At 39.6% G+C, this 27,742-nt stretch overlaps 1 protein-coding gene across 2 annotated transcripts in view; it reads right to left on the reverse strand.

Moving 5' to 3' along the window:
- The window catches only part of adck1 (aarF domain containing kinase 1), a 900,828-nt gene that overhangs the window by 195,334 nt on the left and 677,752 nt on the right, over positions 1-27,742 (reverse strand). For both annotated transcript variants that reach the window (XM_039741371.1, XM_039741370.1), the window contains one exon: positions 19,840-19,989. In XM_039741371.1, the coding sequence (XP_039597305.1) occupies positions 19,840-19,989 (150 nt within the window). The remainder of the gene's footprint in view (positions 1-19,839; positions 19,990-27,742) is intronic.

Consider the following 27,742-nt stretch of genomic DNA (forward strand, 5'->3'; position numbering starts at 1 on the left):
TAAATGCCTACTTTCTGTAAGCTGTTAAGGTCTTAACGATTATTCCACAGGTGCATGTTAATTAATTGATTATGGTTAATTGAACATGCATGGAAAACTTGTTTAAACCCTTTACAATGAAGATCTGTAAAGTTATTTGGATTTTTAAAACATTATTGTTGAAATACACAGTCCTGAAAATGGGGCGTTTCTTTTTGCTGAGTATATATATATATATATATATATATATATATATTATTCTACTTTTATATACAGTAAATATTTTTAATTAACTTTATTTTTATTATCATAGTTAGATTACAAAAAAAATTTGGCTCATCCTAAAAAGTTACATAGAAAAGGCACAAGCAGCACAGGCCCGTTATTATGACTGAGGCACATCTCTTCATGGAGTTCTGCCCTGGAAATCATATCATTGTCCTTGTCCCTACTTCCCACTTCAAATTACTGGTCCATTGACCCTTATGAAGTTAAAGAGAGGAAATGGCTTGTCAATTATTTGGTGGAACAACCCAATTGTTGACCAAGCGAACTGTATATCATGTAAACCTGCATAAACTGTGGAAGGATATGGAACCCGAACCCTCCTCCAGCCAGCCCCGTTCACTCTTTGCTCACAAAACAGAACTTAACTTTGGCCCCAATTTAATTGCCAAATCATGACAGGAGCTGGGAGTTGTTATCCTGTCTGTCCAGGATGTAGTGAGCGAAAAGCCCATACAGACCCCTCTAATTGTGCATGACATCATGACAGAACCGATGGTGATCACTCGAGAACACCCATATGGACTTCCTGAGGTAAAAAGAGCTGAAGTGGAACTAGAGATCGAGCACATGCTGGAATTAGGTGTTATAGAGGAAAGTCCTAGTCCCTGGTCCAGTCCAATTGTCTTGGTCTCTAAGTCTGACGGGATTTGGAGGTTTTGCAATGACTTCAGTTGGCATAATCAAGACCTCCTCAAATGGTTAGGACAGGCCAAGTTCTTGACTACACTTGACATGATGAAAGGGTACTGGCAGGTTCCTTTAACAGACTACGCAAAGGCTTAGACTGTGTTTATCACCACTAGTGGTCACTGGCAGTATTGTGACCTTTCATTTGGGTTACATGGGGCACCTGTGATCTTCTCAAATCTGGTGGATAAAGTGCTCTGCCCTCATAACTTCTTTAGTGCTGCCTACCTGGATGGCATAGTCATCTATTCCAGCGCATGAAAGGAAAACCTACAGCAGGTTCAAGTGGTATTAGGGACATTAGGTGAAGCAGGTCTTTGGATTAATCCAAGGAACTGCTGAAATGCTTCTTTGGGTTAAATGAAGCCAAATATTTAGGCAACCTGGTGGGCTGGGAGGCCGCACTGTTCCAATGTAGATGCCATATTCAAATGACCCCATCCAAAGACCAAGAGGCAATCCAAGCCTTTATCGGCCTAGCGGGCAACTACCACCAGTTTGTACTCCAGTTTTCCAAGAGAGTGGTGCCCTTAACTGAACTAACAAAGAAGAGGGCCCCAAACACTGTGGTGTGGAATGATAACACAGAAGCTGCATTTAGTGACCCTACGTCAGCACCGGTCTTGGAACTAACTTCTCTTTGCCTTTCATTCTCCAGATGGATGGTTCAGACACAGGTCTTGGTGCCGTGCTGAGCCACAGCATCAATGGTGTTGAACACCCCGTCATGTTCATGGGCCGGAAACTGCTGGACCGAGAAACCACGTAAGAAGCAATGGAACGAGAAGACTTGCCAATCAAATGGGTGAGTACACAGCTAAGGTATTATTTTCTGGGCTGTGAGTTCATCTTGGCTACAGATCAAACACCTTTACAGTGGATCGCCTTACACAAGGTGTCGAACCCGTGTGTCACAAGGTGGTTTCTGGACCTGCAGCTGTACAAGTTTTTGCTCCTTCATCACCAAGGCTCTCTCCACACAAATGCCGATGCTCTTTCTCGGGTTCATGACCTCCGAGTTGAAAACACCCAAATTGATAAGTCTGGGCTTTGCGTGTCACACTTGTGCACATGGGGGAGCAGCTAAAGGGCTTGAAAGAAAGTAATTCCATGCCAGGCCAGGGGTGTTGTAGAGTGCAACTAACCCTTTCTCACTTTCTTCTGCAGACCAACTACGGGAAATTCCACCTGGGCCCGATGACATCACTTCTGGTTCTGGGCCCAATGACATCACTTCTGGTTCCAGGCCCATTGATATCATGTCCTCCATCCAGCTTTAAAAACATGATATTGTTTGTCACACATCAGTTCTTCTCTGTAAAGAGATATTGTTTTTTTTTCCTTTGATTTTCAACCCAGTCTTCATGTATACCGGGTGGCTACCCTAAACCTTTTTGTGGTGTTACTCGTTTCACTTTACAATATATATATATATATATAAATATATACACAGGAGTGGGTGTAGGTTTGCAACAGTGTCTACCAGCAAAGTAAAACAGAAGTTAAAGGTTATTTCCACACAGAAAAGAAAAGAAGGTAAAAGACACAATGACAAACCTGCAAAGAAAAAAGCAGGTAACATATCTATACTGTGCTATATTTATAAATATTGCCTATGGGGGGTGCAACTGAGCCCCCAAACCTCAGACACAACCACATCAAAACAGTCCTGGGTGCAAATTGGCTTTTTTTTTCTCAAAATACCGTTAACAGGCTCCTTCTTTTAACACAGCACTATACTGAACAGCAAAATAGACTTTTTTTCTTCTTTCTCCTGCACTCCTCCCAGTTGTCCAAATCCCCTCCTGATGCTGACTTGCCTGGCCAAGATCGAGTGGCTCCTTTTAACTGTGACCTAGGAGTACTTCTGGTGCTAGGGCATAACTAGCTGGAAGCACTTCCTTGTCAAACGGAAGTCCCTGAAAATAGGAATTGTGTATCCTGGTAGCTCCCTCTGGTGACCCTCACAGAACCCAATAAGGCTGCCCAACAGAACTACAGGTTCCAGCATGCTATGCAGGTATCCTTGTGGAAATCCTGACCCTGGGAGTCTGGCATGCAGCATATGGGAATTTTCACTAGTGATTATCTCCCCTAGTCCTTCCGGCTGGATAAGGGGCTTTGTTCAGTCCTGGCCATATGTGCCGCCCATTGCAATATATATATATATATATATATATATATATATATATGGGGGCAAAAGTAGGTTCACAGTTGTGAGTATGCGAGGCATGAAATTTGAGCACTTACAGATTTGTACTTAAGTGCACTGTGACATTCTTCTGAGTTAATAAAATTAATAAAGCTATTGTAATAATCATAACCTGCATGTCTTTTTCATACAAAAAACTGTAAACCTCCTTTTACCCTCCTCTGTGTGTATATACATATACATATATACTGTAGAATAAGAAGGCATCCTAGCTGGGAAGGAGCATGGCTTATTACCTGGATGGAAAGCCAGGGTGGAGCAATGAATGGATTGGCCAGCGGGACAAGAATATAACTTTGTACCCAGCCAGAATTAAATAATGGACGGACCAGCGATAGCTGAAAGTCGGGAGCACCTAGCTCTGGCTTTTCGTCCAGGTAATAAACCATACTCCTCCCTAGTCAGGGTGTCTTCGTGTCAGCCTGAGGCATGCAGCCCATTTTTTGTCTGTTATGGTGTATGCAGTAGTGAGAAGGAACCATGGTGAGTACAATGCGGCTCATGGAAGGCTGCACATCCATGAAATTTTTCTGAGACGATGCACACTGCCACGTCTTCAGTATCACATGTGAACAATGATCATCATGTCTGTGTAATGCACATCGCAGTCTGTACAAGTTTGTGCATTTCTTATTCTATCCTGTAGGTTTCTGAATACTACTAAGTTAAATCACCTAAAGCATTTACTTTTATTACATTAGCATACATTGTTCTCCTCTACTTGTGTTGAGTACTTCCCAAAAAAACAAAAATAACAATTTAGTCTGAGATAAATTATCAAACAAAGCAGATATTGCAAAAGAAAGAACTGTTTGTTAAATTTCATTCACACATTGTCATCCTGGTTAAGGTTTCAGCAAAAAAAAAAAAGAATGTGATTGTCACTTCAGCTTTTTAATTCCTCACCTTGGATTCCCCGTAGGCCTGCATTTTTTAGCATGTCTGAAGCAAATATTAACTTTCGCTTGGAAATAAACAAAAATGATTAATTTTTATACTCAAGATGTGCACACTTGTGACCCTAAACTGGCCAAGTATGACTGGCTCCTTATTCAGGTCTGGTCCATTCCTTCGCCATCCTTCTATTCATTTTACAATCTGATTATTCAATTCAGAATCACAGGTAGCCAGCACCCACCAGATTACTGCAGGACAACACCAGTTATTCTGATAACAGATGAAAGACTACTCAGCGAGAAAACCCCTGTTAACACAGGGAGACCATGCAGACCACCCTCAGACAGACCAGGCAATGATTCAGACACCGGAGTCTTGAGATGTCAGGAAGCAGTGCTGATGGCTGCACCACAGTATGGCCACTTCTGCATTCGTTCAGATACCAGTTGAACGCTGTCCGACATCAGAGGCTAGTTCAATACTGCTAGTAATTTTTCTCTGGTCTTGGTGTAAATGTGTACAAAAACACCGTGTACAGTATGTAATTTGGTTCTTTGATTGAATACCAAAAACAGGGTGTCAAGGTTAAGTCACTTTAATATTTTCATCTGTTTTTTTTTTTGTTTATTTTTAACTGTTGTGCTGGTAAGATAATCTTTGTTACTTTGTGCAGCTAATGTTATTAAACTTTGTCTTACTATGGCACATAATGAGACATGCTACATCACAGTGGTTAAATTATATAAAGGCGCAAGTACAGTATCCCACCACAGGAACTTTGTTTTCAGGCACCAATGAGTTCCTGTACGATGTAGGCCCTGGGCCACTTTTGTGTAATCTTTATGCAGAATATGTGATGTACAAAGAAAAGTGTGGAGTGATCGGCAGTTCACCAAGGACTTCTTGCTTCAGAGTGGTTCATGACACAATGCACCATGGAGGTAGCTATGAAGAGTGATGCAGTGAGAAATGTGCTGCTATTGAGAGTTCAAAGAGTAGATTATTGCTTTGATGCGGTGCATGGCAAGTCATGACATGTGGAAATTGACGTCCTTCACACCGTATTTATAACTCTCTGATGGTTTTTACAATTTACTACACTGTAGTGTGCAGGACCGGTAACATCACTTCAAGAAAGATCCACTGAATTAAGAAGCTAATTAAAAGGGCAGGCTCTGTTATGGGATAGTCTCTGGACCCCCTGGAGATAGTAGCAAAGGAGAGAATGAAAACAAAACAGAGTGCCATTGTGAACAAAGCTGCACATCCTCTCTCTGACACACTAACACTGAAGACTTTCAGCCAATATATTATTCATCATAAGTGTGTCATGAAACACTACTGGGGGCTCCTTCATACCAATAGATAAACATCTGCATAATGCCTAACTGGGACTGGGACTGACAAGTCAGAAGTTTTCCTTCTTTTTAATTTGTTCAGTCCAAAAGTGTGTAATTTATTTATTTACTTACTTATGTACCTATTTATGTATGTATTTATTTAATACTAGAATTATCAGAGCCTGCGAAAAAACTTTTAGATCTGTCCCACCTTAAATAACTTCTCACCTCTCCGTCAGCGTCTTTTGTCCTGTAAATATGTCGATAAGCAGCAAACAGCAAGCAGCCTGCTATCACATCCCCACCCCGCACAGTTTTCTCAGCTCAAGTCTGTTTACCTGAGTGTCAGTTGCTTGGAGTTGTATAGAGTGAGAAGTCAAGCAAAATCACACCTTTAAAAAATACTATATCGTTATTTGGAACACTTGCATTTCATGTGTGTTCCGTGTCTACAGCGATCTATGTAAACACATCGTTAAAAAAGAAACTTTTTTTTTTATGTTTTAGTAATAATTAACAAAATGTAGACATAAAGTTTATAATGTGTGAAGCCTGAAATCCAAATATCAAAGAAACACTTTCACAAAAGGTACAAATATAACAGAACAAGTGTGTTTCTATTCAAGAATATGACTGCAAAAAAGCAACACGCATTAGGGGGTGACATTGACATCCATTTGCTACAACTGCTTCACTGGCGCAACACTTGACTGGTAATCAAAACTTCACGGGTTCGATCCCCGACGAGTCCGTTTTGAGAAGTCAGCTGCTCGTATTCTTACTATTTATAAAAACATACATTTGATTTCAATCTGTAACAGCCGGTGTAAATGATTGATACTTGTAAAGGTTAGCTTTTTTTTTTTATTATTCAGTTTCATTCTCTCAGTCGCGTTCACGATCAGCTAATGCTGTAGAATCAGTGCAAAATAAAATTTTCTATCACACAATATAGAGGATATATTTTTGCAAGTGTATTCTTTTAGCTTCTATAATCACACTCATGAAGTGTGCAGAATCTGAGCTTGAATCTGGCCATTTTGTATTCAGTTTCATAATACAGGGTGGCAGAGGGAAATAGGAAATTTTGGAGCTAGGTGTTGGCAACCCTGGGGCATCGTCAGTTGTGCTTCAGTTTCAGTTTGTTCTAAAACTGCCTTTACAGGTTTTCATTTGTTTTCCGATCCAATCCACCAATAAATATTCAGTCATTAGAGCTACCATAAAGTGCCACAAAGCATAGAAATATTCTATGCAATAGAATAATGTCCTGAGAGTTTTTCAGTCCTTACTTTATAAAGCATATTATTACATGTCACCCAAAGACTGACTTCAGTTTAACTGTAATCGCCAAGCCTGAGACACGCTCTGATTTAACGCCAAGGAGGTTACTAGCATGTCACACTAATAGGTTCTTTACACAGAAAATAAAATCAGAGCAAAGTATCAAACAGTCAAACTGGGCATCAAACTAGAAACATATTAAATAAAAAATGAAGCAATGGCAGATATTAAGAAGAGTTTAGAAGCAAACCTAATACATTTTATGAAACAAGTATCAAAAGGAACTAAACAAACTAAACACATCTACATTATAATATTAAAATAGGCGGCATCAAAGTGGTGCTAAAGTATTGGCATTGGATATATTGATAAACTACGGGCACACTTTGTATGGCAAGTAGACTAGATTAGTTCACTTATCTTCACCGTAAACATTAGGGCAGTGGTGTGACCGGTAGATCGGAAAGGGAGTGTAGGTAGGTCATGTTGCATTCAAAAACTTTTTTTTTTTAAATGTTAATCTATCATATATCCTCTCTATGGCATTTGCCACTTGATTGACATACAGGGTGGCCAGTCTGAGATCTCTATTCTTCTAACACATTGGTCATCCCGTACACACGATCAAACGCGCAAACTACTGCAAAACTCCGGCTGTGATCTAGTTAGCCTTCTAATTTATATCGACTAAAGAAGGGATTTTAAAAAAAAATTGTTGTTTACGGGCTGGATGTGGAATTGGAAGAGGATTTTTTTCTCTCACAGTGTCACGGTAGAAGTGCGTTTGTCAATCTATCATTGCTATTCCAAAGAAGGAAAATGTGGAAAGGCACTTTCGAGCTGTTCATAAAACCTACAAAATTGACTTCCTTCCAAAAACGATCTGAGAAAGAGAAAGAAGAGGGAACTAACATCGCAGCTAATCGGACAGCCGTCATTTTTCACTCGGCTGAATTCAAAGGCAAAGGCAGACACCGAAGCATCGTTCCAGGTGAGTCACCCGATCATTAAGCATAAGAAGTCCTTCCAAGATGGAGAGATGATAAAAAGATGCCTTCGTTGAGGCAGATGGCTAGGGATAAATTCCTGCTGAGATTTCAAGACCCCTGGCCGGAGAAAAAGGAGTTTCTCCTTGTCATTAAACTAGACTTGGCATTTTTTTTTCTGATCTGACCAATGTGTTGAATGAGCTTAATTTACACCTGCAAGGAAAAGAGAATTCCATGGTCAATGTGATTAGCTCAGTTAATGCTTTTAAACGAAAAATGCAACATCTGTCCTCAAAGCTGCAGCACCTTGATTTGGGGAACATCCAAAACCTCGCGTCAGAGCTGGAGACGCAATGGAAGGCGTGTGTGCACAACTTGACAGCATACGCTACACAGAGCAGATTGAAAATTGCCTGTCAGACTTTATCTAATGGAAAAAAAGTAACGAGTCGAGTGTTCCCCAATGTAGCAGAGTAAGAGTAGCGTTTCTTCTTCACAAATGTGCTCAAGTAAAAGTAAAAAGTATGGTGCAGTAAAACTACTCTTAGAAGTACCATTTTTTTAAAAAGTTACTCAAGTAAATGTAACTTGTTACTACCCACCTCTGATACTCAGTATATATATATATATATATAAACTGCTCAAAAAATTAAAGGAACACTTTGAAAACACATCAGATCTCAATGGGAAAAAGAAATCCTCCTGGATATCTATACTGATATAGACTGGGTAATGTGTTAGGAACGAAAGGATGCCACATCGTTTGATGGAAATGAAAATGATCAACCTACAGAGCCCTGAATTCAAAGACGCCCCAAAAATCAGAGTGAAAAATGATGTGGCAGGCTAGTCCATTTTGCCAAAATTGAATTGCAGCAACTCAAATTGTACGCAGCACTTTGTATGGCCCCTGTGTTCTTGTATACATGCCTGACAACATCGGTGCATGCTTCTAATGAGATGACAGATGGTGTTGTGGGGATCTCCTCCCAGATCTGGACCAGGGCATCACTGAGCTCCTGGACAGTCTGAGGTGCAACCTGGTGGCATTGGATGGACCAAAACATAATGTCCCAGAGGTGTTCTATTGGATTTAGGTCAGGAAAGTGTGGTGGCCAGTCAATGGTATCAATTCCTTCATCCTCCAGGAACTGCCTGCATACTCTCACCACATGAGGCCAGGAATTGTCGTGCACCAGGAGCCACTGTACCAGCATAGGGTCTGACAATGGGTCCAAGGATTTCATCCTGATACAGCCAAGGTGCCTTTGTCAAGCCTGTAGCGGTCTGTGTGACCCTCCATGGATATGCCTCCCCTGACAATCATTAACCCACCACCAAACTGCTCATGCTGAATGATGTTACAGGCAGCATAATGTTCTCCATGGCTTCTCCAGACCCTTTCACTTCTGTCACGTGCTCAGGGTGAACCTGCTCTCATCTGTAAAAGCACAGGGCACCAGTGGTGCATCTGCCAATTCTGGTATTCTATGGCGAATGCCAATCGAGCTGCATGCTGCTGGGCAGTGAGCTCAGGGCCCATTAGAGGACATGGGGCCCTTGGGTCACCCTCATGAAGTCTTTCTGGTTGTTTGGTCAGAGACATTCACACCAGTGGCCTGCTGGAGGTCATTTTGTAGGGCTCTGGCAGTGCTCATCCTGTTCCTCCTTGCCCAAAGGAGCAGATACTGGTCCTGCTGATGGGTTATGGACCTTCTATGGCCCTCTCCAGCTCTCCTAGAGTAACTGCTTGTCTCCTAGAATCTCCTCCATGCCCTTGAGACTGTGCAGGGAGACACAGCAAACCTTCTGGCAATGACACGTATTGATGTGCCATCCTGGAGAAGTTGGACTACCTGTGCAACCTCTGTAGGGTCCAGGTATCGCCTCATGCTACCAGTAGTGACACTGACTGTAGCCAAATGCAAAACTAGTGAAGAAACAGTCAGAAAAGATGAGGAGGGAAAATGTCAGTGGCCTCCACCTGTTAAACCATTCCTGTTTTGGGGGTCATCTCATTGTTGCCCCTCTAGTGCATCTGTTGTTAATTTCATTAACACCACAGCAGCTGAAACTGATTAACAACCCCTCTGCTACTTAACTGACCAGATTAATATCCCATAAGTTTCATTGACTTTATGCTATACTCTGATTAAAAAGTGTTCCTTTAATTCTTTTGAGCAGTATATATATATATATATATATATATATATATATATATATATATATATATATATATATATATATATATATAGGTGTAACCTGGTCAGGTTTCAAAATGAAAATGTAACTGTTTTTGTTGTAAATAAAGTTTTATTGAAAGAATTGGGACACCAGTTGTGGGGGTTGGGTAACGTTGAGTATATATATGGGTTGCCTGATTGAAAGAGGGACCGCCATAAACAGCAGATGTGATATAGTTCGGAGAGCTGAAACCAGGAAAAGAAAAGTATAGTTTCAGGCAAACCGCAAAACAAGAAGAAAGAAAGAAAAGAGTTCATTGCCAGAAAGAGTTGTAGTTTGAGGCAGCACGCCGAAACGAGACGTAAGGAAAGAGTTGCAGAAAGAAGTGGTAGTTGAAGCAAAACGCTGAAACAAGACAGCGGCGCTGTTGAGGCAAGACGCCGAAGCCAGGCGGAAAGGACGAAAGAGAAACGAGAGTCGCGTTGAGGCAGCACGCCGATACAAGAGCGAAACCAGACGTAAAGAAGAGTTGCAGAAAGCGTCGCAGTTGAGGCACCCGCCGAAACTAGACGTAAAGAAGAGAAAAGAGAGGCGCTGTTGAGGCAAAAGCTAAAACGACAGAAAGAGAAAAGAGGGGCGCTGTTGAGGCAAAACGCTGAAACCAGAAAGAAAGAGAAAAGAGAGGCGCTGTTGGAGGCAAAACGCCGAAGAAAGACGGAAAGACAGATAGAGGAACTAACGTAAGCACACGGCTAAAACATCAAAGGGAAAACGGCAGGCCGGACGAAAATGTAGAAATGGCGATCAGTGAGTAAAGAGGGTGTTTGAGAAAGAGGGAGACGGAAGCATAAAGGAGGTACCAGAGTATAATAAGGAAGATATCAAACAAGGTCGGTCTTTATTTTATGTTGTTTGTGTAAAGCTGCTTGAATAAACGTTCAAGTGAAGGGGCCAGTTTTGTTTTGTTTGTGTGGCCACCACGCACCCGAGCTACGGCTGGGGCCCCCAACGGAGCGAGTAACATTTACTGACTGTGTAAATAAGTCCTGGGTGAGCTCACCAGTAGTTTCGGACACATAATATATGTATTGTATAGATGTAAATAATTTAGCGTTTGTTTTATGTATTGTATGTATATATATATTTGTAAATACTTTAAGTTTTGGGAAAACTGTTTATGTTCAAATTAAGTAAAGAGTTTGGTTTTATAACATATTTGAGTAACAGTGCTTGGATTGGGCATTACCGAGTTTAAAGTGGACTATAGTGAACCTGCCAACAATATAGGTGGCGACACCGTTATAAAGAGCTCAGGCCTTTGCCTACCGATGAAGGATTGGTGGTGAAAGGGGTTATATATATATATATATAATTTTTAATGTAGGTAGATCATTTTGACCTGGTCATTTTAAAAATAGCTCGCAGGCGCCCCTGCATTAGGGACTGTTGAAAATCATTGATAAAATAATTGCAGTTAAGAAGGCAAAGAGAACAGATGTGACCAAAGTCTGGATTTAAACATGCCGACTGACAGAGCAAACTATAAGCAATGTGATCTTGACGTGTGAAGAGATGAGCTGTAATGATTCTTACAAAATTTGACTTAATATATCCAGTTCTGTGAAATCAACTGTTAAGACTAGGTAGGCATTATAATTACCGTAAGGTGTAAAATGACTCATCACTTGTGCTGAACAGCTACGTGAATTTGATTCAACTACACTGTCAGCTTTAGGGCCCTCCATGTTGTCAAATATTTAGAGGTTTCACAAGCTGAAACTGCCATGTGGTGTGTTGTTTTTTATCTCTTAATACTTCTTCTTTCTAGTCTTGGTGTTTACTTTTATGTTTTGATGTGTTTGCTCATTTATGTTCATGTCATCTCTACATTATTTGGCAGTAACAAGTGGCACTAATAAAAATTCACAAAATGCAACCATTTTCCTTTTATACATATTGCCATGGTTGTTAGGAATTCATTACAACTATGTTTTTTGTTCCATGGAGTTATTTTTTCTGCAAAATTAATTGGTTTTTTTTTCCATTAATGTTGTTTCATGCCATCATTGTATCAGCATTTTGAAGCTCCATTTTCCAATGAGCTCCTCTATTTTCCCTCTTATAGCTATGATGCTGTGTAGTTACAAGGTACATGACTCGTGTGTCCATCACTGTGGCCATGATATAAAAAAAGCTGACCGAGCACAGCAGCATGTGTCCGGACTGTGCAAAAAAAATGGAAGACTCAAGAAAACAGAACAAAGGAAACAATCTGTTACTGAAAGCATAACTTTCAGGTTTTTAACTTACTTTTGGTCTGGTTTCTGGTTAAGCATTACTGGTTTTTTTTTGAATAGATTATTTCATGTGTATTAAACCTTATATGTTGAATTTCAGTTTTGTCATCTACAGGACACAGAATCCATTACATTCATGATATTACAGCTCTCTGAATAACTAAAATACTGAGATGTATACGTGATATCATTTTTTATGATGATAGGAGTTAAAGCATGTTATTAAACATGAGAACACGGCGCAGTGATTGTGTGCGACCTTCGATGAAATTATTTATTGTAGCAGTACTCATGAGAGGCACTAGGCAGAGAAAGAATCGGTGGCTCCTTCGCCCGCCAATGTCAATATGTTATCTTATGCATGGTGGATGGCCACGTCCATTGCGGACACTGCATAGCCGCCTCGTGCTCATTACACAAGCGTTTAACTTTTGTCGAAATTTGCCGCTGCATTTTTAGCTGTGTCGTTATTTTCTCTTTCTGTTTTATATTCAATATATGTTGGCATGGCCGCCCCTGCAGTCCTTGCTTTTCTTTCTCCAAGTAACCGATCGCCATACAATCAGCTCTGTAATAGACGTTAAGCCATCTGTAAGCTTAGAGCGCCGATTCTTCAAAACGTTTAAGGAACATTGAAATATCTTCGTAGTACATGTTTAATTATTCTATCCTTCACGCCAGTCCCAGTGAAGAATATAGATTATTTAAATGAAGTTAAAGTTTTATCTGTATAATTTAATAAACATATTTTGCTGCATTTCATCTTAAAAATGATATCGTCATCATATGTAAATACGCTCTTTATAAAGTGGCTCAGGTTGTGCGATATTATAACTGTAGTGCAAGTTTACAGTGAGGTGATTGTACTTATAAGTACGAACAGTTCAACAAGGAGCACTTGATTGAGTGCGTTTATAGTTCTTGGGATGAAACGGTTTCTGAACCGCGAGGTCCGTACAGAAATGGCTTTGAAACGTTTTGCTGTGGCTGAGGTAACGTGTGCTTGAAGCTGTATACCGATAATTCTCTTTCCGATCAGCTGCTGCATTACGCTAATAAACAATATGCAGTTAGTTTCAGTGTATTTATAAAAACGCGTCAGGAAAATAAGGAGTAACCACACAGGAACAGTAGCATTGCTTTGACGCTGGGTGCCGCCAGTCTGCAAAACCGAGCGGAAAACTTGCGTACAACAAGGTATGAAGTACCGTGGAAAAGTGCGTGGCTTTACGCCCAGTGTAGGTTTTAAACATCGCGATTTGAACATGGAAAAATTCTTACGCAACATTTCTGTGCCTACTCACCGTTTATACATGAGGCCCCAGGTTTGGTTTGATATTCGAGATATCGAGACACTCTGAGCTCCTTTTCTGTTTCAAGTTTATTTCTAAGACGAGCGGCACCTCTGTTGCTGCTTTTATAGTCGCGTATTTTCAATCCAGAAAGTTCGAGACGTATCTGTGTCTGTTGCAAACATTCGGGTAACAGCAGATCAGGTGATAATGCGGCGCGACTGCACCACATTGGCCGCGTAGCCAATATTGCAAAATTGAGTTAAATAATTTACTGCGTATTGGGTTATTTTCATGATACAACTAACAGCAGTATAATATTTGTTAGGACGAAAATACGTTCATCTCACGCAGACTGACTTCATCGGTGTCCTTGTTTACGAGATTTTGAAAAATTAAAACATATTTAATCGTTTCTTTACATAAAAAAATAATTAAATAAGAATAAATAATTCATTCTTTGTTTTTGGGATTAGAATTACTACCAAAAACCACACAAGGCATTTTAACAGTTATTAAAGCACTTAAAAAAATAAATTGCAAATATTTCATCGAAGTTAGCCGAACACATGCAAATCTTATGGAAGTAAAAATGAGTATCATAACTTTGTTAGTTTTATCGTGGGTTATTCTCATCTAACTTATATTTTGCAGGGGGCACAGAATTATTCCAGGTAGAAAAGGGGGGGGGGGCACGAAATACGAAAGTTTGAGAAATTGCTGTCTTATGGTTTACATTTTGAACAATTACTCCAATGAAGATTATGAAATATGTATCTTATGCCCTTCCGATGTAAAAACATGTTGAAAAAGTGATGGGTCCACTACCAACATAGGAGCTTCACACTCTGATTTTCCATAATTCTCCCTCTAAATATCAGAGGCCATCCAATTCACTTCTTGCCTTGGAATTAGTCAGGTATATCTGTGCTAAGAGATATATTTAATGAGTCAAGGCTGAAGTGTCTCTTTCTCTTCAATTTAGGTATTCAGTCTTTTTCGCTTCCTACTCTTTCTATTTGAAGCTGAAGTCTGTGCTCAGGGCATGTGGAGCCCCCCTTTCTTCCCCTCTTCCAATTCATACCCTGTACTCATTTGCTTTAACCTTTACTCGTGAGCCCAAACCAGTATCTGGTTTCTATTTCCTCCTCCACAAAGCTTCCCATAAAACTCACCTCTTCATGTCTAATTGGCTAACAGACCTTTGTCCATCATCTGAGTCGTGCTTTTTAAATATCAAAAAGTGCCCTAAACATCCTGATCACCAGCACACACAATTTAATTTTAGCCATAGATTGTACCCTAACCCCCCAGAAATGTCATCTAATAGAACTAGAAATGGACCATCTATACCATCTTTGGTACCTTAAAGCTGCTACACATTCACGGAATGTCCTACTCCAGCTACAACTCATGGTCTGGTTTCCTATTACTGTATTCTTTTTTAACTTTATTAATAAAATTTGATCACAAAAAAAATGACAGAGTAATTAATTATTTTTAAGTGATATCACTGCCTCACCATTTTCATCGGTGTAGTCATCTTTTATAGTTTCCATTTAGCGGCAGCTATGTTGTCACTGAAAATAGCATCTGTTGCTATTCATGTGACCACTGATGGTGTGATTCATGCCGTCTTTGCGTGATTCGTATTTAAGACCTCAACTCTGTAAGAACAGCATCCTAAATTTGGGAAGCATTACAAAGACTTCTCACAAATAGGAAAAAGAGACTACAATTTGCACGAGCTCACCAAAATTGGACAGTTGAAGACTGGAAAAATGTTGCCTGGTCTGATGAGTCTCGATTTCTGTTGAGACATTCAAATGGTAGAGTCAGAATTTGGCATAAACAGAATGAGAACATGGATCAATCATGCCTTGTTACCACTGTGCAGGCTGGTGGTGGTGGTGTAATGGTGTGGGGGATGTTTTCTTGGCACTCTTTAGGCCCCTTAGTGCCAATTGGGCATCGTTTAAATGCCACGGGCTACCTGAGCATTGTTTCTGACCATGTCCATCCCTTCATGACCACCATGTACCCATCCTCTGATGGCTACTTCCAGCAGGATAATGCACCATGTTACAAAGCTCGAATCATTTCAAATTGGTTTCTTGAACATGACAATGAGTTCACTGTACTAAAATGGCCCCCACAGTCACCAGATCTCAACCCAATAGAACATCTTTGGGATGTGGTGGAACGGGAGCTTCGTGCCCTGGATGTGTATCCCACAAATCTCCATCAACTGCAAGATGCTATCCTATCAATATGGGCCAATATTTCTAAAGAATGCTTTCAGCACCTTGTTGAATCAATGCCACGTAGAATTAAAGCAGTTCTGAAGGTGAAAGGGGGTCAAACACCGTATTAGTATGGTGGTCCTAATAATCCTTTAGGTGAGTGTATATAATGTGACAGTAGAGGGCGCTGTTGCTCCTCCAAACCCACAGATAACACATTCAGACACCAGGTAAAATTATAAGAAATAAATTTAATTTCTTGAATAATGTGCACCAAGCACCTCCACCTCCATAATACACAATAAATCAATAATAATCACAATAAATCAATAATAAATGCTCCTCTCCACCCAGCAGCTCTGTCACACTCCCTCCCAACTCCGGCTCAGTCTGCTGGGTTTCCTATCGTCCTTTAAATAGTGCTTGACCCGGAAGTGCTTCTGTCCTTCAGTCCATGTGATTCCATAGCACTTCCGGGTCAGATGAGAACTCTTCTTTTCTTCAACCCGGAAGTATTTAATTTCTTCCATCCCCGTGACTAGGGAGTACTTCCGGACTATAATAATAAAAACCCATGCCTCCCTGTAGCGTCCCCTGGCAGCCCCCATGGTATACAGAAGGGCTGTGAAGCTGAATTCCATTGTCCATTATGCCCTGTGGGAATTCGGGGCACCTCCATGTTGCAGGGAGGACTCCATCTGGTGGCCTGGAGGTGTTGGCTGGGATAAACTGCCGACCATCCCTCACAATAAAATCAATTCAGGTTAGGCCAATCAGTTTCCTAGTATGGGTTTTAGATTTTTTGGCAATGTACTATTTTGACTTTCTTTTTTGATCTCATTGGCTCTAAAGCTGTTATTTTTTAGTGTTCTCTGAGTCATGGCCGTGGCATGAGAGACAGAGAGGAATGGGTAAAGCAATCAACTTTATACATTCCTGTCCTACTTTTTTGACCAATAGGGAATCATGGTATAGAACGGTCTCTGATTCAAACCAATACCAAACATCCATACTTCAAACCAATGGTTGCACACATTGCCTTTTTACATCTGCCCTCAAGTAGTGGACACCATACCATTTGTTTAGCTGAAGCTTACCAGCTAAGTAGTTTTATGGCCTTTCTTCAGGGGTTGGTTTATACAATGTCCTATGCTGAATATCCCCCTTGCCAAACTGGTTTGAGGCAACTCCCGCAACCCTTCAATAAAGCTCACATCGTGAGTCAGTCCTAAAGACTCAGGGCAAAGTACACAAGCCTAATGAAACACTTATATTAAAATTGGTATGTCAAATTAAATACAAAATATTTATTAACTTATATAAAAAATATCACTTCAGCACAACCGGTGACAGATTTATGTTACTTGCGTTGAGATATTCAGACTTCATTTGTAAGTTACTTTGGATAATAGCTTCTGCCAAGCAAATAACTGGAACCACTATGGAGTGCACCACTCCTTAAAGGAGACCCCAAATTGCAACCCAGAAAGGAGTTCATGGGGCATCATTTTACAGAAAAATTTCCAAAAAACAGGAATAGGGTGAGCTACATTCTCTGTCCCCTTGGTACAATGGGAATGCTTAGAAATGACATCATTTAGATCAGCTAGCTTTTTAATGGGCTACTGGAGGCAACTGTAGATTAATAGCCTTGGGACAGCAGACTTGTGATGCTGAATGTAGGAAACATTGAAGAAGAGCAGAAGAGATATGAATCCCAAGGAGATCAGAATGACAGTTTTCTAGCTGGGAAAGATTAACAATATCAATTAAAGAAATGCATACATCGGTTGTGTGTCAGTGGGTAAGTTATAATACACTTTTATTAATTCCTATTGACAGATACTACTTGAAAGTTAAATATGAAGCACACCGCTGTGAACAAAACACCCTTCTTACTGTATCTTGTCATTGCAAGTTGATCAATAAGGAATAATCTACCCATCCATCTGTACCTGCCATATCCAAAGATGTGCAGGTAGAGTTTATTGGTGATTTTAAATTGGCTCTGTGTGAGTAGGTGTGAGTATGGGTATGAATGTATATAAGTGTATTGTGTGTATGTATTTATGCCTGTCTGCTTCTCACAAGAGAACTACTTCATGGATTTAGATCAAATTTTTTTCTATAATTTGCTTGAACATTCCGGTTCATTTTGTACCTTTTCTCATCACACTAAGTATCATAGTTTGATTGCGGTACCAATTTATTAAATCCGAGAGCGATTCATCGGGTTGAGGGGAGGAGAGGCGGAGTCCTCCTCACTCACACACCAGCCTCGGGGCGTAACCTTAACTCCGCTTAGCTAGCAAACGAGGGAACTACTTCATGGATTTAGATCAAATTTTTTTCTATAATTTAGCCTTAACTTCGTTTAGTTAGTGAATGAGAGAACTACTTAACGGATTTAGATCGGGTTATTTTCTATAATTTAACCTTAACTCTGCTTAGTTAGCGAACGAGAGAACTACTTAACGGATTTAGATCGGGTTATTTTCTATAATTTGCTTGAACATTCAGGTTGATTTTGTGACTTCTCTCATCACACCAAGTAGCATAGCTCACTTGCTGGAGTGATATATTCGCGCTAATCCGAGACAGAGGATGTGGACCGAGGGAAGGGGGAAGCGTGATGACAGCAGTAGGGAGTCAGGCAGGGCCCTCCTCACTGTCCTGTTTCACTATTTAGCGGGCGAAGCTGAAGGAGATGGCTAGTTTGTTATAAACAAGTGAGGGCTGAACACAAAAAGCACTAATGTCAGTCTGGGTGTACTCTCACAGATTCAAGTCCCTGCCTATCTGGTGTGGTAGCTTGTCCACTTGCACACCAAATTAGTACCCAAAGGTTCCATTTGACCCCTTGCCTTCTTCTCTTCCACCAACCATTTAAGCACTTGCCACAGCATTTCTCTTGATTTCACATTCAGTTAGCTTCTGTAGATGATGTGTTTTTTAGCTCCATCCTAAGGTCACTTCTGATGAAGCCCTAGTATCACTTCTGGGGTCAGATGTGGCCCTACAATTATTCAAGACAGAGCTGGTTATAAAGCTGCCCTGGTGTCCATGCACCCTGATTCATCAGTTAGTCTCCAAAGGCAGCATGGTGCTACCTACTCTATTGATTAAAAACATTTTCCTAATTTAGGGTCATGTACCCACTAACAACCAGATGCCAACTGCAACCTTCTGCTTTTCCTCTCTGTCTCTATAAGCAAGGGTTAGACACCTTTTACTGTCTTTTAGATCATCTGAGCCATGGTCTCCTGGAGAAACATTACAAGCCTGTACCAGGTGGCCACTCCATGCTTGTAGTGAATACTCAGTCAGACAAATACCACAGAAAAGGGCACACCAACCTCTGGCAGGTCTGTTTCCATACTGGCATGAGAAGTTATATTGTCACTGAAAGACCCTGCTTCTCTCCTTATCTCTGGACTTTGCTGGATTCTGACCATGTCATGTCCTGCCTTTGCATGTCTGCAATCTCCCCATTAATTAGTTGTTCCATTCCATCTATTTTTAAATTTGTTTTGTTTCATTACAAGGTTGCAGGATGCTAAAGACAATTTTAGGTTAAATCCCAGTCCGTTACTGAGCAGGCAGACATACATATTTATACTAGAATTATTTTAGAATCACCAAAAGAAAACAGTACCTTTTTGGGATTTAATGGGAACCACAAACAGAAGTGGACATTCAGAAATAGACCATAATCTCTGAGGGTACGGCACCTAACTGATTCCTGATGAAAATATAAACCATTAGGACATTTTATTTACTCTTTTTGCTTCTGGTATTAGACTGAAAATGGTGATTATCAGAGTGTACTGTATTTTGTTGGATTATTATGTCTGCAGTTACATGTACTTTTATTGATGTGGTCATTGAAATATGATTTCTGGATTGTGGTGATACAGTAGCCATAATGCTGCGGAGCACATATCAGCTGTAAACAGAAATACAGTGCATGACAGAAAGGGAGGGCCGAGCTGTCAACTTTCCATGGCTTGTCATCAATAATGTGCTCTCTTTGCATGGCTGAGATAGTTATTAAAGTCATTTTGCAAAGCTCAGAAAAACAATAACACATTTCCCTAGAAGAGAACACAGTTAAGTAAAGATGTTGAGTGCAGGTGATATGTCTTACCTGATATAATCCGTGATCAAGCAGTATAATTTCAGGCTTCTTGCTCTTAGGGCATTTCCTTACTAACACATTGCCTGGATGAGGATCACAGTGTACAAATCCGTGAACAAAAATCATCTCGCTGTACATCTTCCCCAAATTTCGTGAAACCTAATTAAATGAAAAATAGAAAAATAAACATTTCTTGTTTTCCCTAAAAGGTTACCCAGCTTTAACCAGCTTTAGAATTAAAACATGTATATATACTGTGTACAAGCATATCAATGGAAGTAAGGTAATATAGTCAAAGAATTGCCAGGGTGCACATAAACAACATAGCATTATTAGTCTAGTCCTTCTACTTGTGTGACACTGCCCTTACAGTATGTAAAGGAATAAGATGTGCATTGGTACAAGTAGAACGGTGCATTCAGAAATAGAAAAGTAATAATATACCACAGCAAAATAGTAATACAATCAATATGAGTATACTGGTTAGAATTGATCAATCAGTACATACTTTCAGTACTATCCTACTTGTGCTTATTAGTATGCTAGTGACAAAAAATATTTTAAGAGTAACAGTCAGACAAGATGTTGTAAAAACTAAGAAGAGATGAAAACTGTGAGATCTATCATGCTGTACAAATGGCAAGTCAAATCACGTGTAGGACAGTAGAAAAAGATTATTACAAAAGATATTTAAGGAGCAAAACAATGATCAACAAAAAAAGGTTTTTAAAACCACAGACTCAGGTAGGACGTTCTTCCTTTGATGCCCTTTTAAATCCATCGTGCTATTAACCAAAGGTTGCAACCTCTGAGGACAATATAGGCTGTTGTTCTAATGATGGGGAAGACAAAATGGCAGCAAAAATAAGAATAAGTCTCTTTTTGCATTTTTGGTTAATTGCTCAACTCCTGTGCATACCACTTGACACTATAAGTCCTGTAGCTAATAACACCATCCTTATTTTTTTGTTTATCTGGACCTAGCTAGAATTTTTTTTTGGGGTTCAGGATGTGCTGGAGTGTCATATTACAGCTGACAATCTCCAGTCTTTCCATTAATTAAAAGGTTGTTACTTTGTGCAGGGCCATATATGTGCATAGGGGGTACCTTCAATGCTCTGACAAGGTAAGCAAATAACCCCACAACAAGAGAGGAAGTGCTGTCGCTAAAAACCTTGCCTCTTCATCTGTGGCTTCAAAGAACTGCAGTCAGATAATGCTAAACCACACCCCGCAATCCTGCCAAGCCCCGCCCCCTTCCAGGATGGAAGTATTTAAAAGCTGCCTTACAGAAGCCAATGTGTTTTATTTAGAGCCTGATGTGAGAGAAGATTCAGCAGAGTCATGTTTTATTAAAGAGCTATGTTATTTGTTAAGAGCAGTGGTCGAGCATTAACTTTTCAATATCTATTATTGTTACTTAAATGTGGAGCACTGGTTTGGTTTCACAAACATTTTAACCTGTGTTCTTCCTTTCTTCCACAGCAGCATTTTACAAAATGAGTACTAACACAAACATCTTTGGAAAATAATCAACCAATATATTTTCTAGTGGCTTCTGTTAGAAAGCACTTTTGAAAGCTATGAATAATTCTGATTTTATCTTTTGTAATACCCATCATTATGTGCACTACAATAACTCTGTTCAAATACCATTTCCTCATTTTTATTTAATTTGTTGTGCACTATCATAAAGTGCAGTACATGGCATCCATGCACATCTTCTTTTATACAGGATTCATCACTTCAGATTACTAGGACAGCATTTTTGTCACTTAAGAAATATAGAAAAAGTTAGACCCCTTATAACATTGCAAGATCCTGAGAAATGAGTTCACGCTTTTGTTTTCAGTCGACTAGATTACTGTAACGCAATCCTCTCAGGACCACCCAAAAAAGACATCAAACGATTGGAACGAGTGCAGAATGCAGCTGCTAGAATCTTAACTAGGTAAAGAAAATCTGAGCACATCACCCCAGTTCTGATGTCACTACACTGGTTATCTGTGCCATTTAGAATTGACTTTAAAATACTGCTGATGGTTTACAAAGCCTTAAATAATCTCGCTCCATCTTATATTTCGTAATGTCTGACAACTTACACTCCAAATCGTAACCTTAGATCTTCAAATGAGGGTCTGCTTAGAATTCCAAGAGCTGAACGTAAAAGAAGTGGTGAGGCGGGCGGCCTTCTGCTGTTATGCACCTAAAATCTGGAATAGCCTGCCAATAGGAATTCGCCAGGCCGGGCACTTTAAAACACTACTGAAAACTCATTACTGTAACATGGCTTTCTCATAGCTTCATCTTAGTTAGATCCTGATGCTCTGTATATTCAATAAATTATCATTATTATTCATGGTGGCTCCAAAATCCGTACTGACCTCTACTTTCTCTTCTTTTCTTTTTTCGGTTTTCTGTGGTGGCGACCTGCACCACCACCACCTGATCAAAGCACCGTGATGTCCCTACATTGATGGAGTGAAGGCCAGAAGTCCACATGACTGTCATCATCAAATTCTTCTATGAGAACCCTGAATACAATCAGGACTGATTGAGGTCATTTATGTTAGGTAGAATGCCTAGAGGGGCGGGTGGTATTCTATGTTAATTAGTGTTCCCTAATTTTAATTATTTATTCTGTCTTTTTCTCTTTCTTCATCATGTAAATCACTTTGAGCTACATTCTGTGCTACAGAAATAAATGTTGTTGTTTTTGTATACTTCAAAGTTATCATAAGCATCTTTTAGAAGCAAATGTTCACTTTACATACTGGTTTTCTAAATAAACACTTTATTAAGCACATATTATGTGTGACTTTAGTCAATATTGCTTACAAATTTTGGGTGTCTATTTTATGGTATAAAAATAATAATATGAATAATATAGTGTAATTCAATACAAAATAATAGTAAAAATAAAAATTAAAATGTTATTAAAGTATCATGTAGGCTAGCTATTAGCAAAAAAACATTTAAATTAAAGATGGTTGATTCTAAATATATTTAACACTAGTAAAATACCAGCAGCTTGCGGTGAAGTACTGCATTCAAATTTTTATTAAGAAGAAAATTAAACCTTTTTAAACTGTGGGACAATATGCCAATAATTATTTGTTAAGGATCTCTTTGTATACCATGTTGTCAGTTCGGCCCTCCGGTTGTAACATGACCAAGCTGTGCGCTGAGCTTACTCTTGAGCATGTAACTTACAGTTGGCCATGTGAACAGTAATCTTGTCTCAAATCTCACAGCTTGGATTGCTGCTGTCATAATCGGTTTGAGTTTCATGGTTTGTTTCAATTACGACAGTATTTGCTGGATTTGTTGTGTTGAAGTGACATTTGGCATCTGTCAAGCGTAAGCACACAACCTGTTTCATCGATAAAATCACATCCAGCTTTTGAGAGTTTAAACATTCATAAACATCAAAGTGTCCACTACTGAAATCGTCACCTGTGAATCTAAGATGTTTAAGAGGCATTGGCGGTTGTCGAAAGGTGTAAAATATTTGGCCATTTCGTGACACTTGAAAGCGACAACCGAACAATTCAGCGGCAGCCATCAACTCACATGCAGAACCATAGGTGAAGGGCTTAAGCATTTCACTCTTCTAGTGCTCCTGTGTAGTATAATTATCTCCTGTACCGTCATCAGTCCACACCTTGAACCTGTCCCAGTCATTCAATACATAAGACAGAATGTTCCTCCGGATATCAAGAGTGAGCCTGATATGGCGTGCAATATGTAACAAAGAGAATGGAAAAGGTAGGTGGTATCTCCGGCATGGAAACCACTCGGTAAGTGACAGTTCTTTGATCGATAGAATTTCTTGAAGATGGGCCCATAAGTAACAAAGACTGTTGAAAAGTTCAATATGGCGGCCGACAGTGGCATCATACTACCGAAATAAGTACGTACATTGGTTTCAGTTAGTGGAGGGAAGCCGCCTACCAAATTTCGAGAAGATGGGGCCATAAATAAGAAAGTTCAACATGGCGGACGTTGTTGACCGTTATGACCATTACGCGTAGAATTTCGAAATGAAACCTGCTTAACTTTTGTAAGTAAGCTGTAAGGAATGAGCCTTGCAAATTTCAGCCTTCTACCTATACGGGAAGTTGGAGAATTAGTGATGTTGGAAAATTCAATATGGCGGCTGACAGTGGCGTCATACCACCGAAATAAGCACGCATACATTGGTTTCGGTTAGCTAAGGAAACCACCTACCAAATTTCGTGAAGATGGGGCCATGAATAAGAAAGTTCAATATGGCGGACGTTGTTGACCATTATGACCGTTACGCGTAGAATTTCGAAATGAAACCTGCTTAACTTTTTTAAGTAAGCTGTAAGGAATGGGCCTGCCAAATTTCAGCCTTCTACCTACACGGGCAGTTGGAGAATTAGTGACGTTTGGAAAATTCAATATGGCGGCCGACAATGGCATCATACCACCGAAATAAGTACGTACATCGGTTTTGGTTAGTGCAGGGAAGCCGCCTACCAAATTTCGTGAAGATAGGGCCATGAATAAGAAAGTTCAATATGGCGGACGTTGTTGACCGTTATGACCGTTACGTAGAATTTCAAATGAAACCTGCTTAACTTTTGTAAGTAAGCTGTAAGGAATGGGCCTGCCAAATTTCAGCCTTCTACCTACACAGGAAGTTGCAGTTAGATAATGCTAAACCACACCCCAATCCTGCCAAGCCCCGCCCCTTCCAGGATGGAAGTATTTAAAAGCTGCCTTACAGAAGCCAATGTGTTTTATTTAGAGCCTGATGTGAGAGAAGATTCAGCAGAGTCATGTTTTATTAAAGAGCTATGTTATTTGTTAAGAGCAGTGGTCGAGCATTAACTTTTCAATATCTATTATTGTTACTTAAATGTGGAGCACTGGTTTGGTTTCACAAACATTTTAACCTGTGTTCTTCCTTTCTTCCACAGCAGCATTTTACAAAATGAGTACTAACACAAACATCTTTGGAAAATAATCAACCAATATATTTTCTAGTGGCTTCTGTTAGAAAGCACTTTTGAAAGCTATGAATAATTCTGATTTTATCTTTTGTAATACCCATCATTATGTGCACTACAATAACTCTGTTCAAATACCATTTCCTCATTTTTATTTAATTTGTTGTGCACTATCATATGGTGCAGCCGACATGGCATCCATGCACATCTTCTTTTATACAGTATTCATCACTTTTGGCTAGGACAGCATTTTGCCACTTAAGAAATTTCGAAAAGTTAGACCCCTTATAACATTGCAAGATCCTGAGAAATGAGTTCACGCTTTTGTTTTCAGTCGACTAGATTACTGTAACGCAATCCTCTCAGGACCACCCAATAAGACATCAATATTGGAACGAGTGCAGAATGCAGCTGCTAGAATCTTAACTAGGTAAAGAAAATCTGAGCACATCACCCCAGTTCTGATGTCACTACACTGGTTATCTGTGCCATTTAGAATTGACTTTAAAATACTGCTGATGGTTTACAAAGCCTTAAATAATCTCGCTCCATCTTATATTTCGTAATGTCTGACAACTTACACTCCAAATCGTAACCTTAGATCTTCAAATGAGGGTCTGCTTAGAAGTAAGCTGTAAGGAAGGAGCCTGCCAAATTTCAGCCTAAAATCTGGAATAGCCTGCAATAGGAACTTGGAGAATTAGGCGGGCACTTTAAAACACTACTGAAAACTCATTACTGTAACATGGCTTTCTCATAGCTTCATCTTAGTTAGATCCTGATGCTCTGTATATTCAATAAATTATCATTATTATTCATGGTGGCTCCAAAATCCGTACTGACCTCTACTTTCTCTTCTTTTCTTTTTTCGGTTTTCTGTGGTGGCGACCTGCACCACCACCACCTGATCAAAGCACCGTGATGTCCCTACATTGATGGAGTGAAGGCCAGAAGTCCACATGACTGTCATCATCAAATTCTTCTATGAGAACCCTGAATACAATCAGGACTGATTGAGTCAGTCAGTGAGGTAGAATGCCTAGAGGGGGCCGGGTGGTCTTGTGGTCCCCTGCAGATTTTATTTTTTCTGGAGTTTTTTTTTTTTGTTTTTTCTGTCCTCCCTGGCCATCGAACCTTACTTTTTATTCTATGTTAATTAGTGTTCCCTAATTTTAATTATTTATTCTGTCTTTTTTCTCTTTCTTCATCATGTAAATCACTTTGAGCTACATTGTTTGTATGCAAATGTGCTACAGAAATAAATGTTGTTGTTTTTGTTCACTTACAAAGTTATCATAAGCATCTTTTAGAAGCAAATGTTCACTTTACATACTGGTTTTCTAAATAAACACTTTATTATATATAGATAAAATAATTATAAATTATTTAATACAGTATTAACATTTATGATAGAAATTAAAATTTGTATTAACATTATTTATACCTGTCATGAGCTGTGACACAGAAAGGAAGTTTTCAAAGCTATCCTTAACAAAAAGCACATTTCAGTGTACCATGACTGAAAAGTGCTTCAATTCTTTAGGCATATTGTCTCCAGATATTGACATTGGAAGGAAACTCTCATATGACAAAACCATGTGTGAATATATTGCTAGAAAAAAGTGTTTTTGTAAAATGTGCTTCAAGTACTATGAATTCTCATTGGTGTCTAAAATAAAAGATTATTTTGACTGTGGTGTTTTCTATGGGGGTGGCACGGTGGCGCAGTGGGTAGCGCTGCTGCCTCGCAGTTAGGAGACCAGGGTTTGCTTCCGGGTCCTCCCTGCGTGGAGTTTGCATGTTCTCCCGTGTCTGCGTGGGTTTCCTCCGGCGCTCGGTTTCCTCCCACAGTCCAAAGTCATGCCGGTTAGGTGGATTGGCGATTCTAAATTGGCCCTAGTGTGTGCTTGGTGTGTTTATGTGTGTCCTGCAGTGGGTTGGCACCCTGCCTGGGATTGGTTCCTGCCTTGTGCCCTGTGTTGGCTGGGATTGGCTCCAGCAGACCCCTGTGGGTTGGAAAATGGATGGATGGATGGATGTTTTCTATGTTTTATTTCATCATTCTGTGATGCATCATGCTGGGATATAACAGTTCCCTAATTTTCATGGCCAGAACAGCAATTTTAATCAAAATGTGATATGTAGTGGCTAAATTAAAAAAAAAGCAGTGATCTGTCATGGAACCAACCCATTGAAGAAGATAACTGTGGTTACCCAGACCTCATTGCTGATTACAAAGGGTCCCCCAGAACAGTTCAAGCTTCAGGGCCTCAGAAATGTAGATCTGTCAGTGGGTGAATGTTGTCAATGGTGCTATGTAGAATTGAATAACTGGTGCATTATATTGCCTGCAAAATATTAGATTACAAAGAATAAACCTACAAAAATACAGTATGAGTTGCAGGACATTTGAAGAAACACTTTTGAAGAAAATTCTTAACAGCTTGTTGTACATGTACAACAAATAAATCCACAGGCCCTGAAAATTAACAAATTGATCTTCCTCCCAAAAGAAGACTGCACAGCTGGGCCCCAGATGTTTTAAATTGATAGATAGATAGATAGATAGATAGATAGATAGATAGATAGATAGATAGATAGATAGATAGATAGATAGATAGATAGATAGATAGATAGATAGATAGATAGATAGATAGATAGATAGATATGAAAGGCACTATATAATAGATAGATAGATAGATAGATAGATAGATAGATAGATAGATAGATAGATAGATAGATAGATAGATAGATAGATAGATAGATAGATAGATAGATAGATAGATAGATAGATAGATAGATAGATAGATAGATAGATTTTCCTCCACAGTTTGTCTTTGCTGGATTTTGCTATTACTGCAGACTTCATGATGCCATTACTTTGTCCTTAACCTGATTTTCAAGGGCATCATCATATTACTCTTACAGGCATA

Source organism: Polypterus senegalus, chromosome 18, assembly GCF_016835505.1.
Source record: "Polypterus senegalus isolate Bchr_013 chromosome 18, ASM1683550v1, whole genome shotgun sequence".
In the NCBI taxonomy this organism is placed as follows: Eukaryota; Metazoa; Chordata; class Cladistia; order Polypteriformes; family Polypteridae; genus Polypterus; species Polypterus senegalus.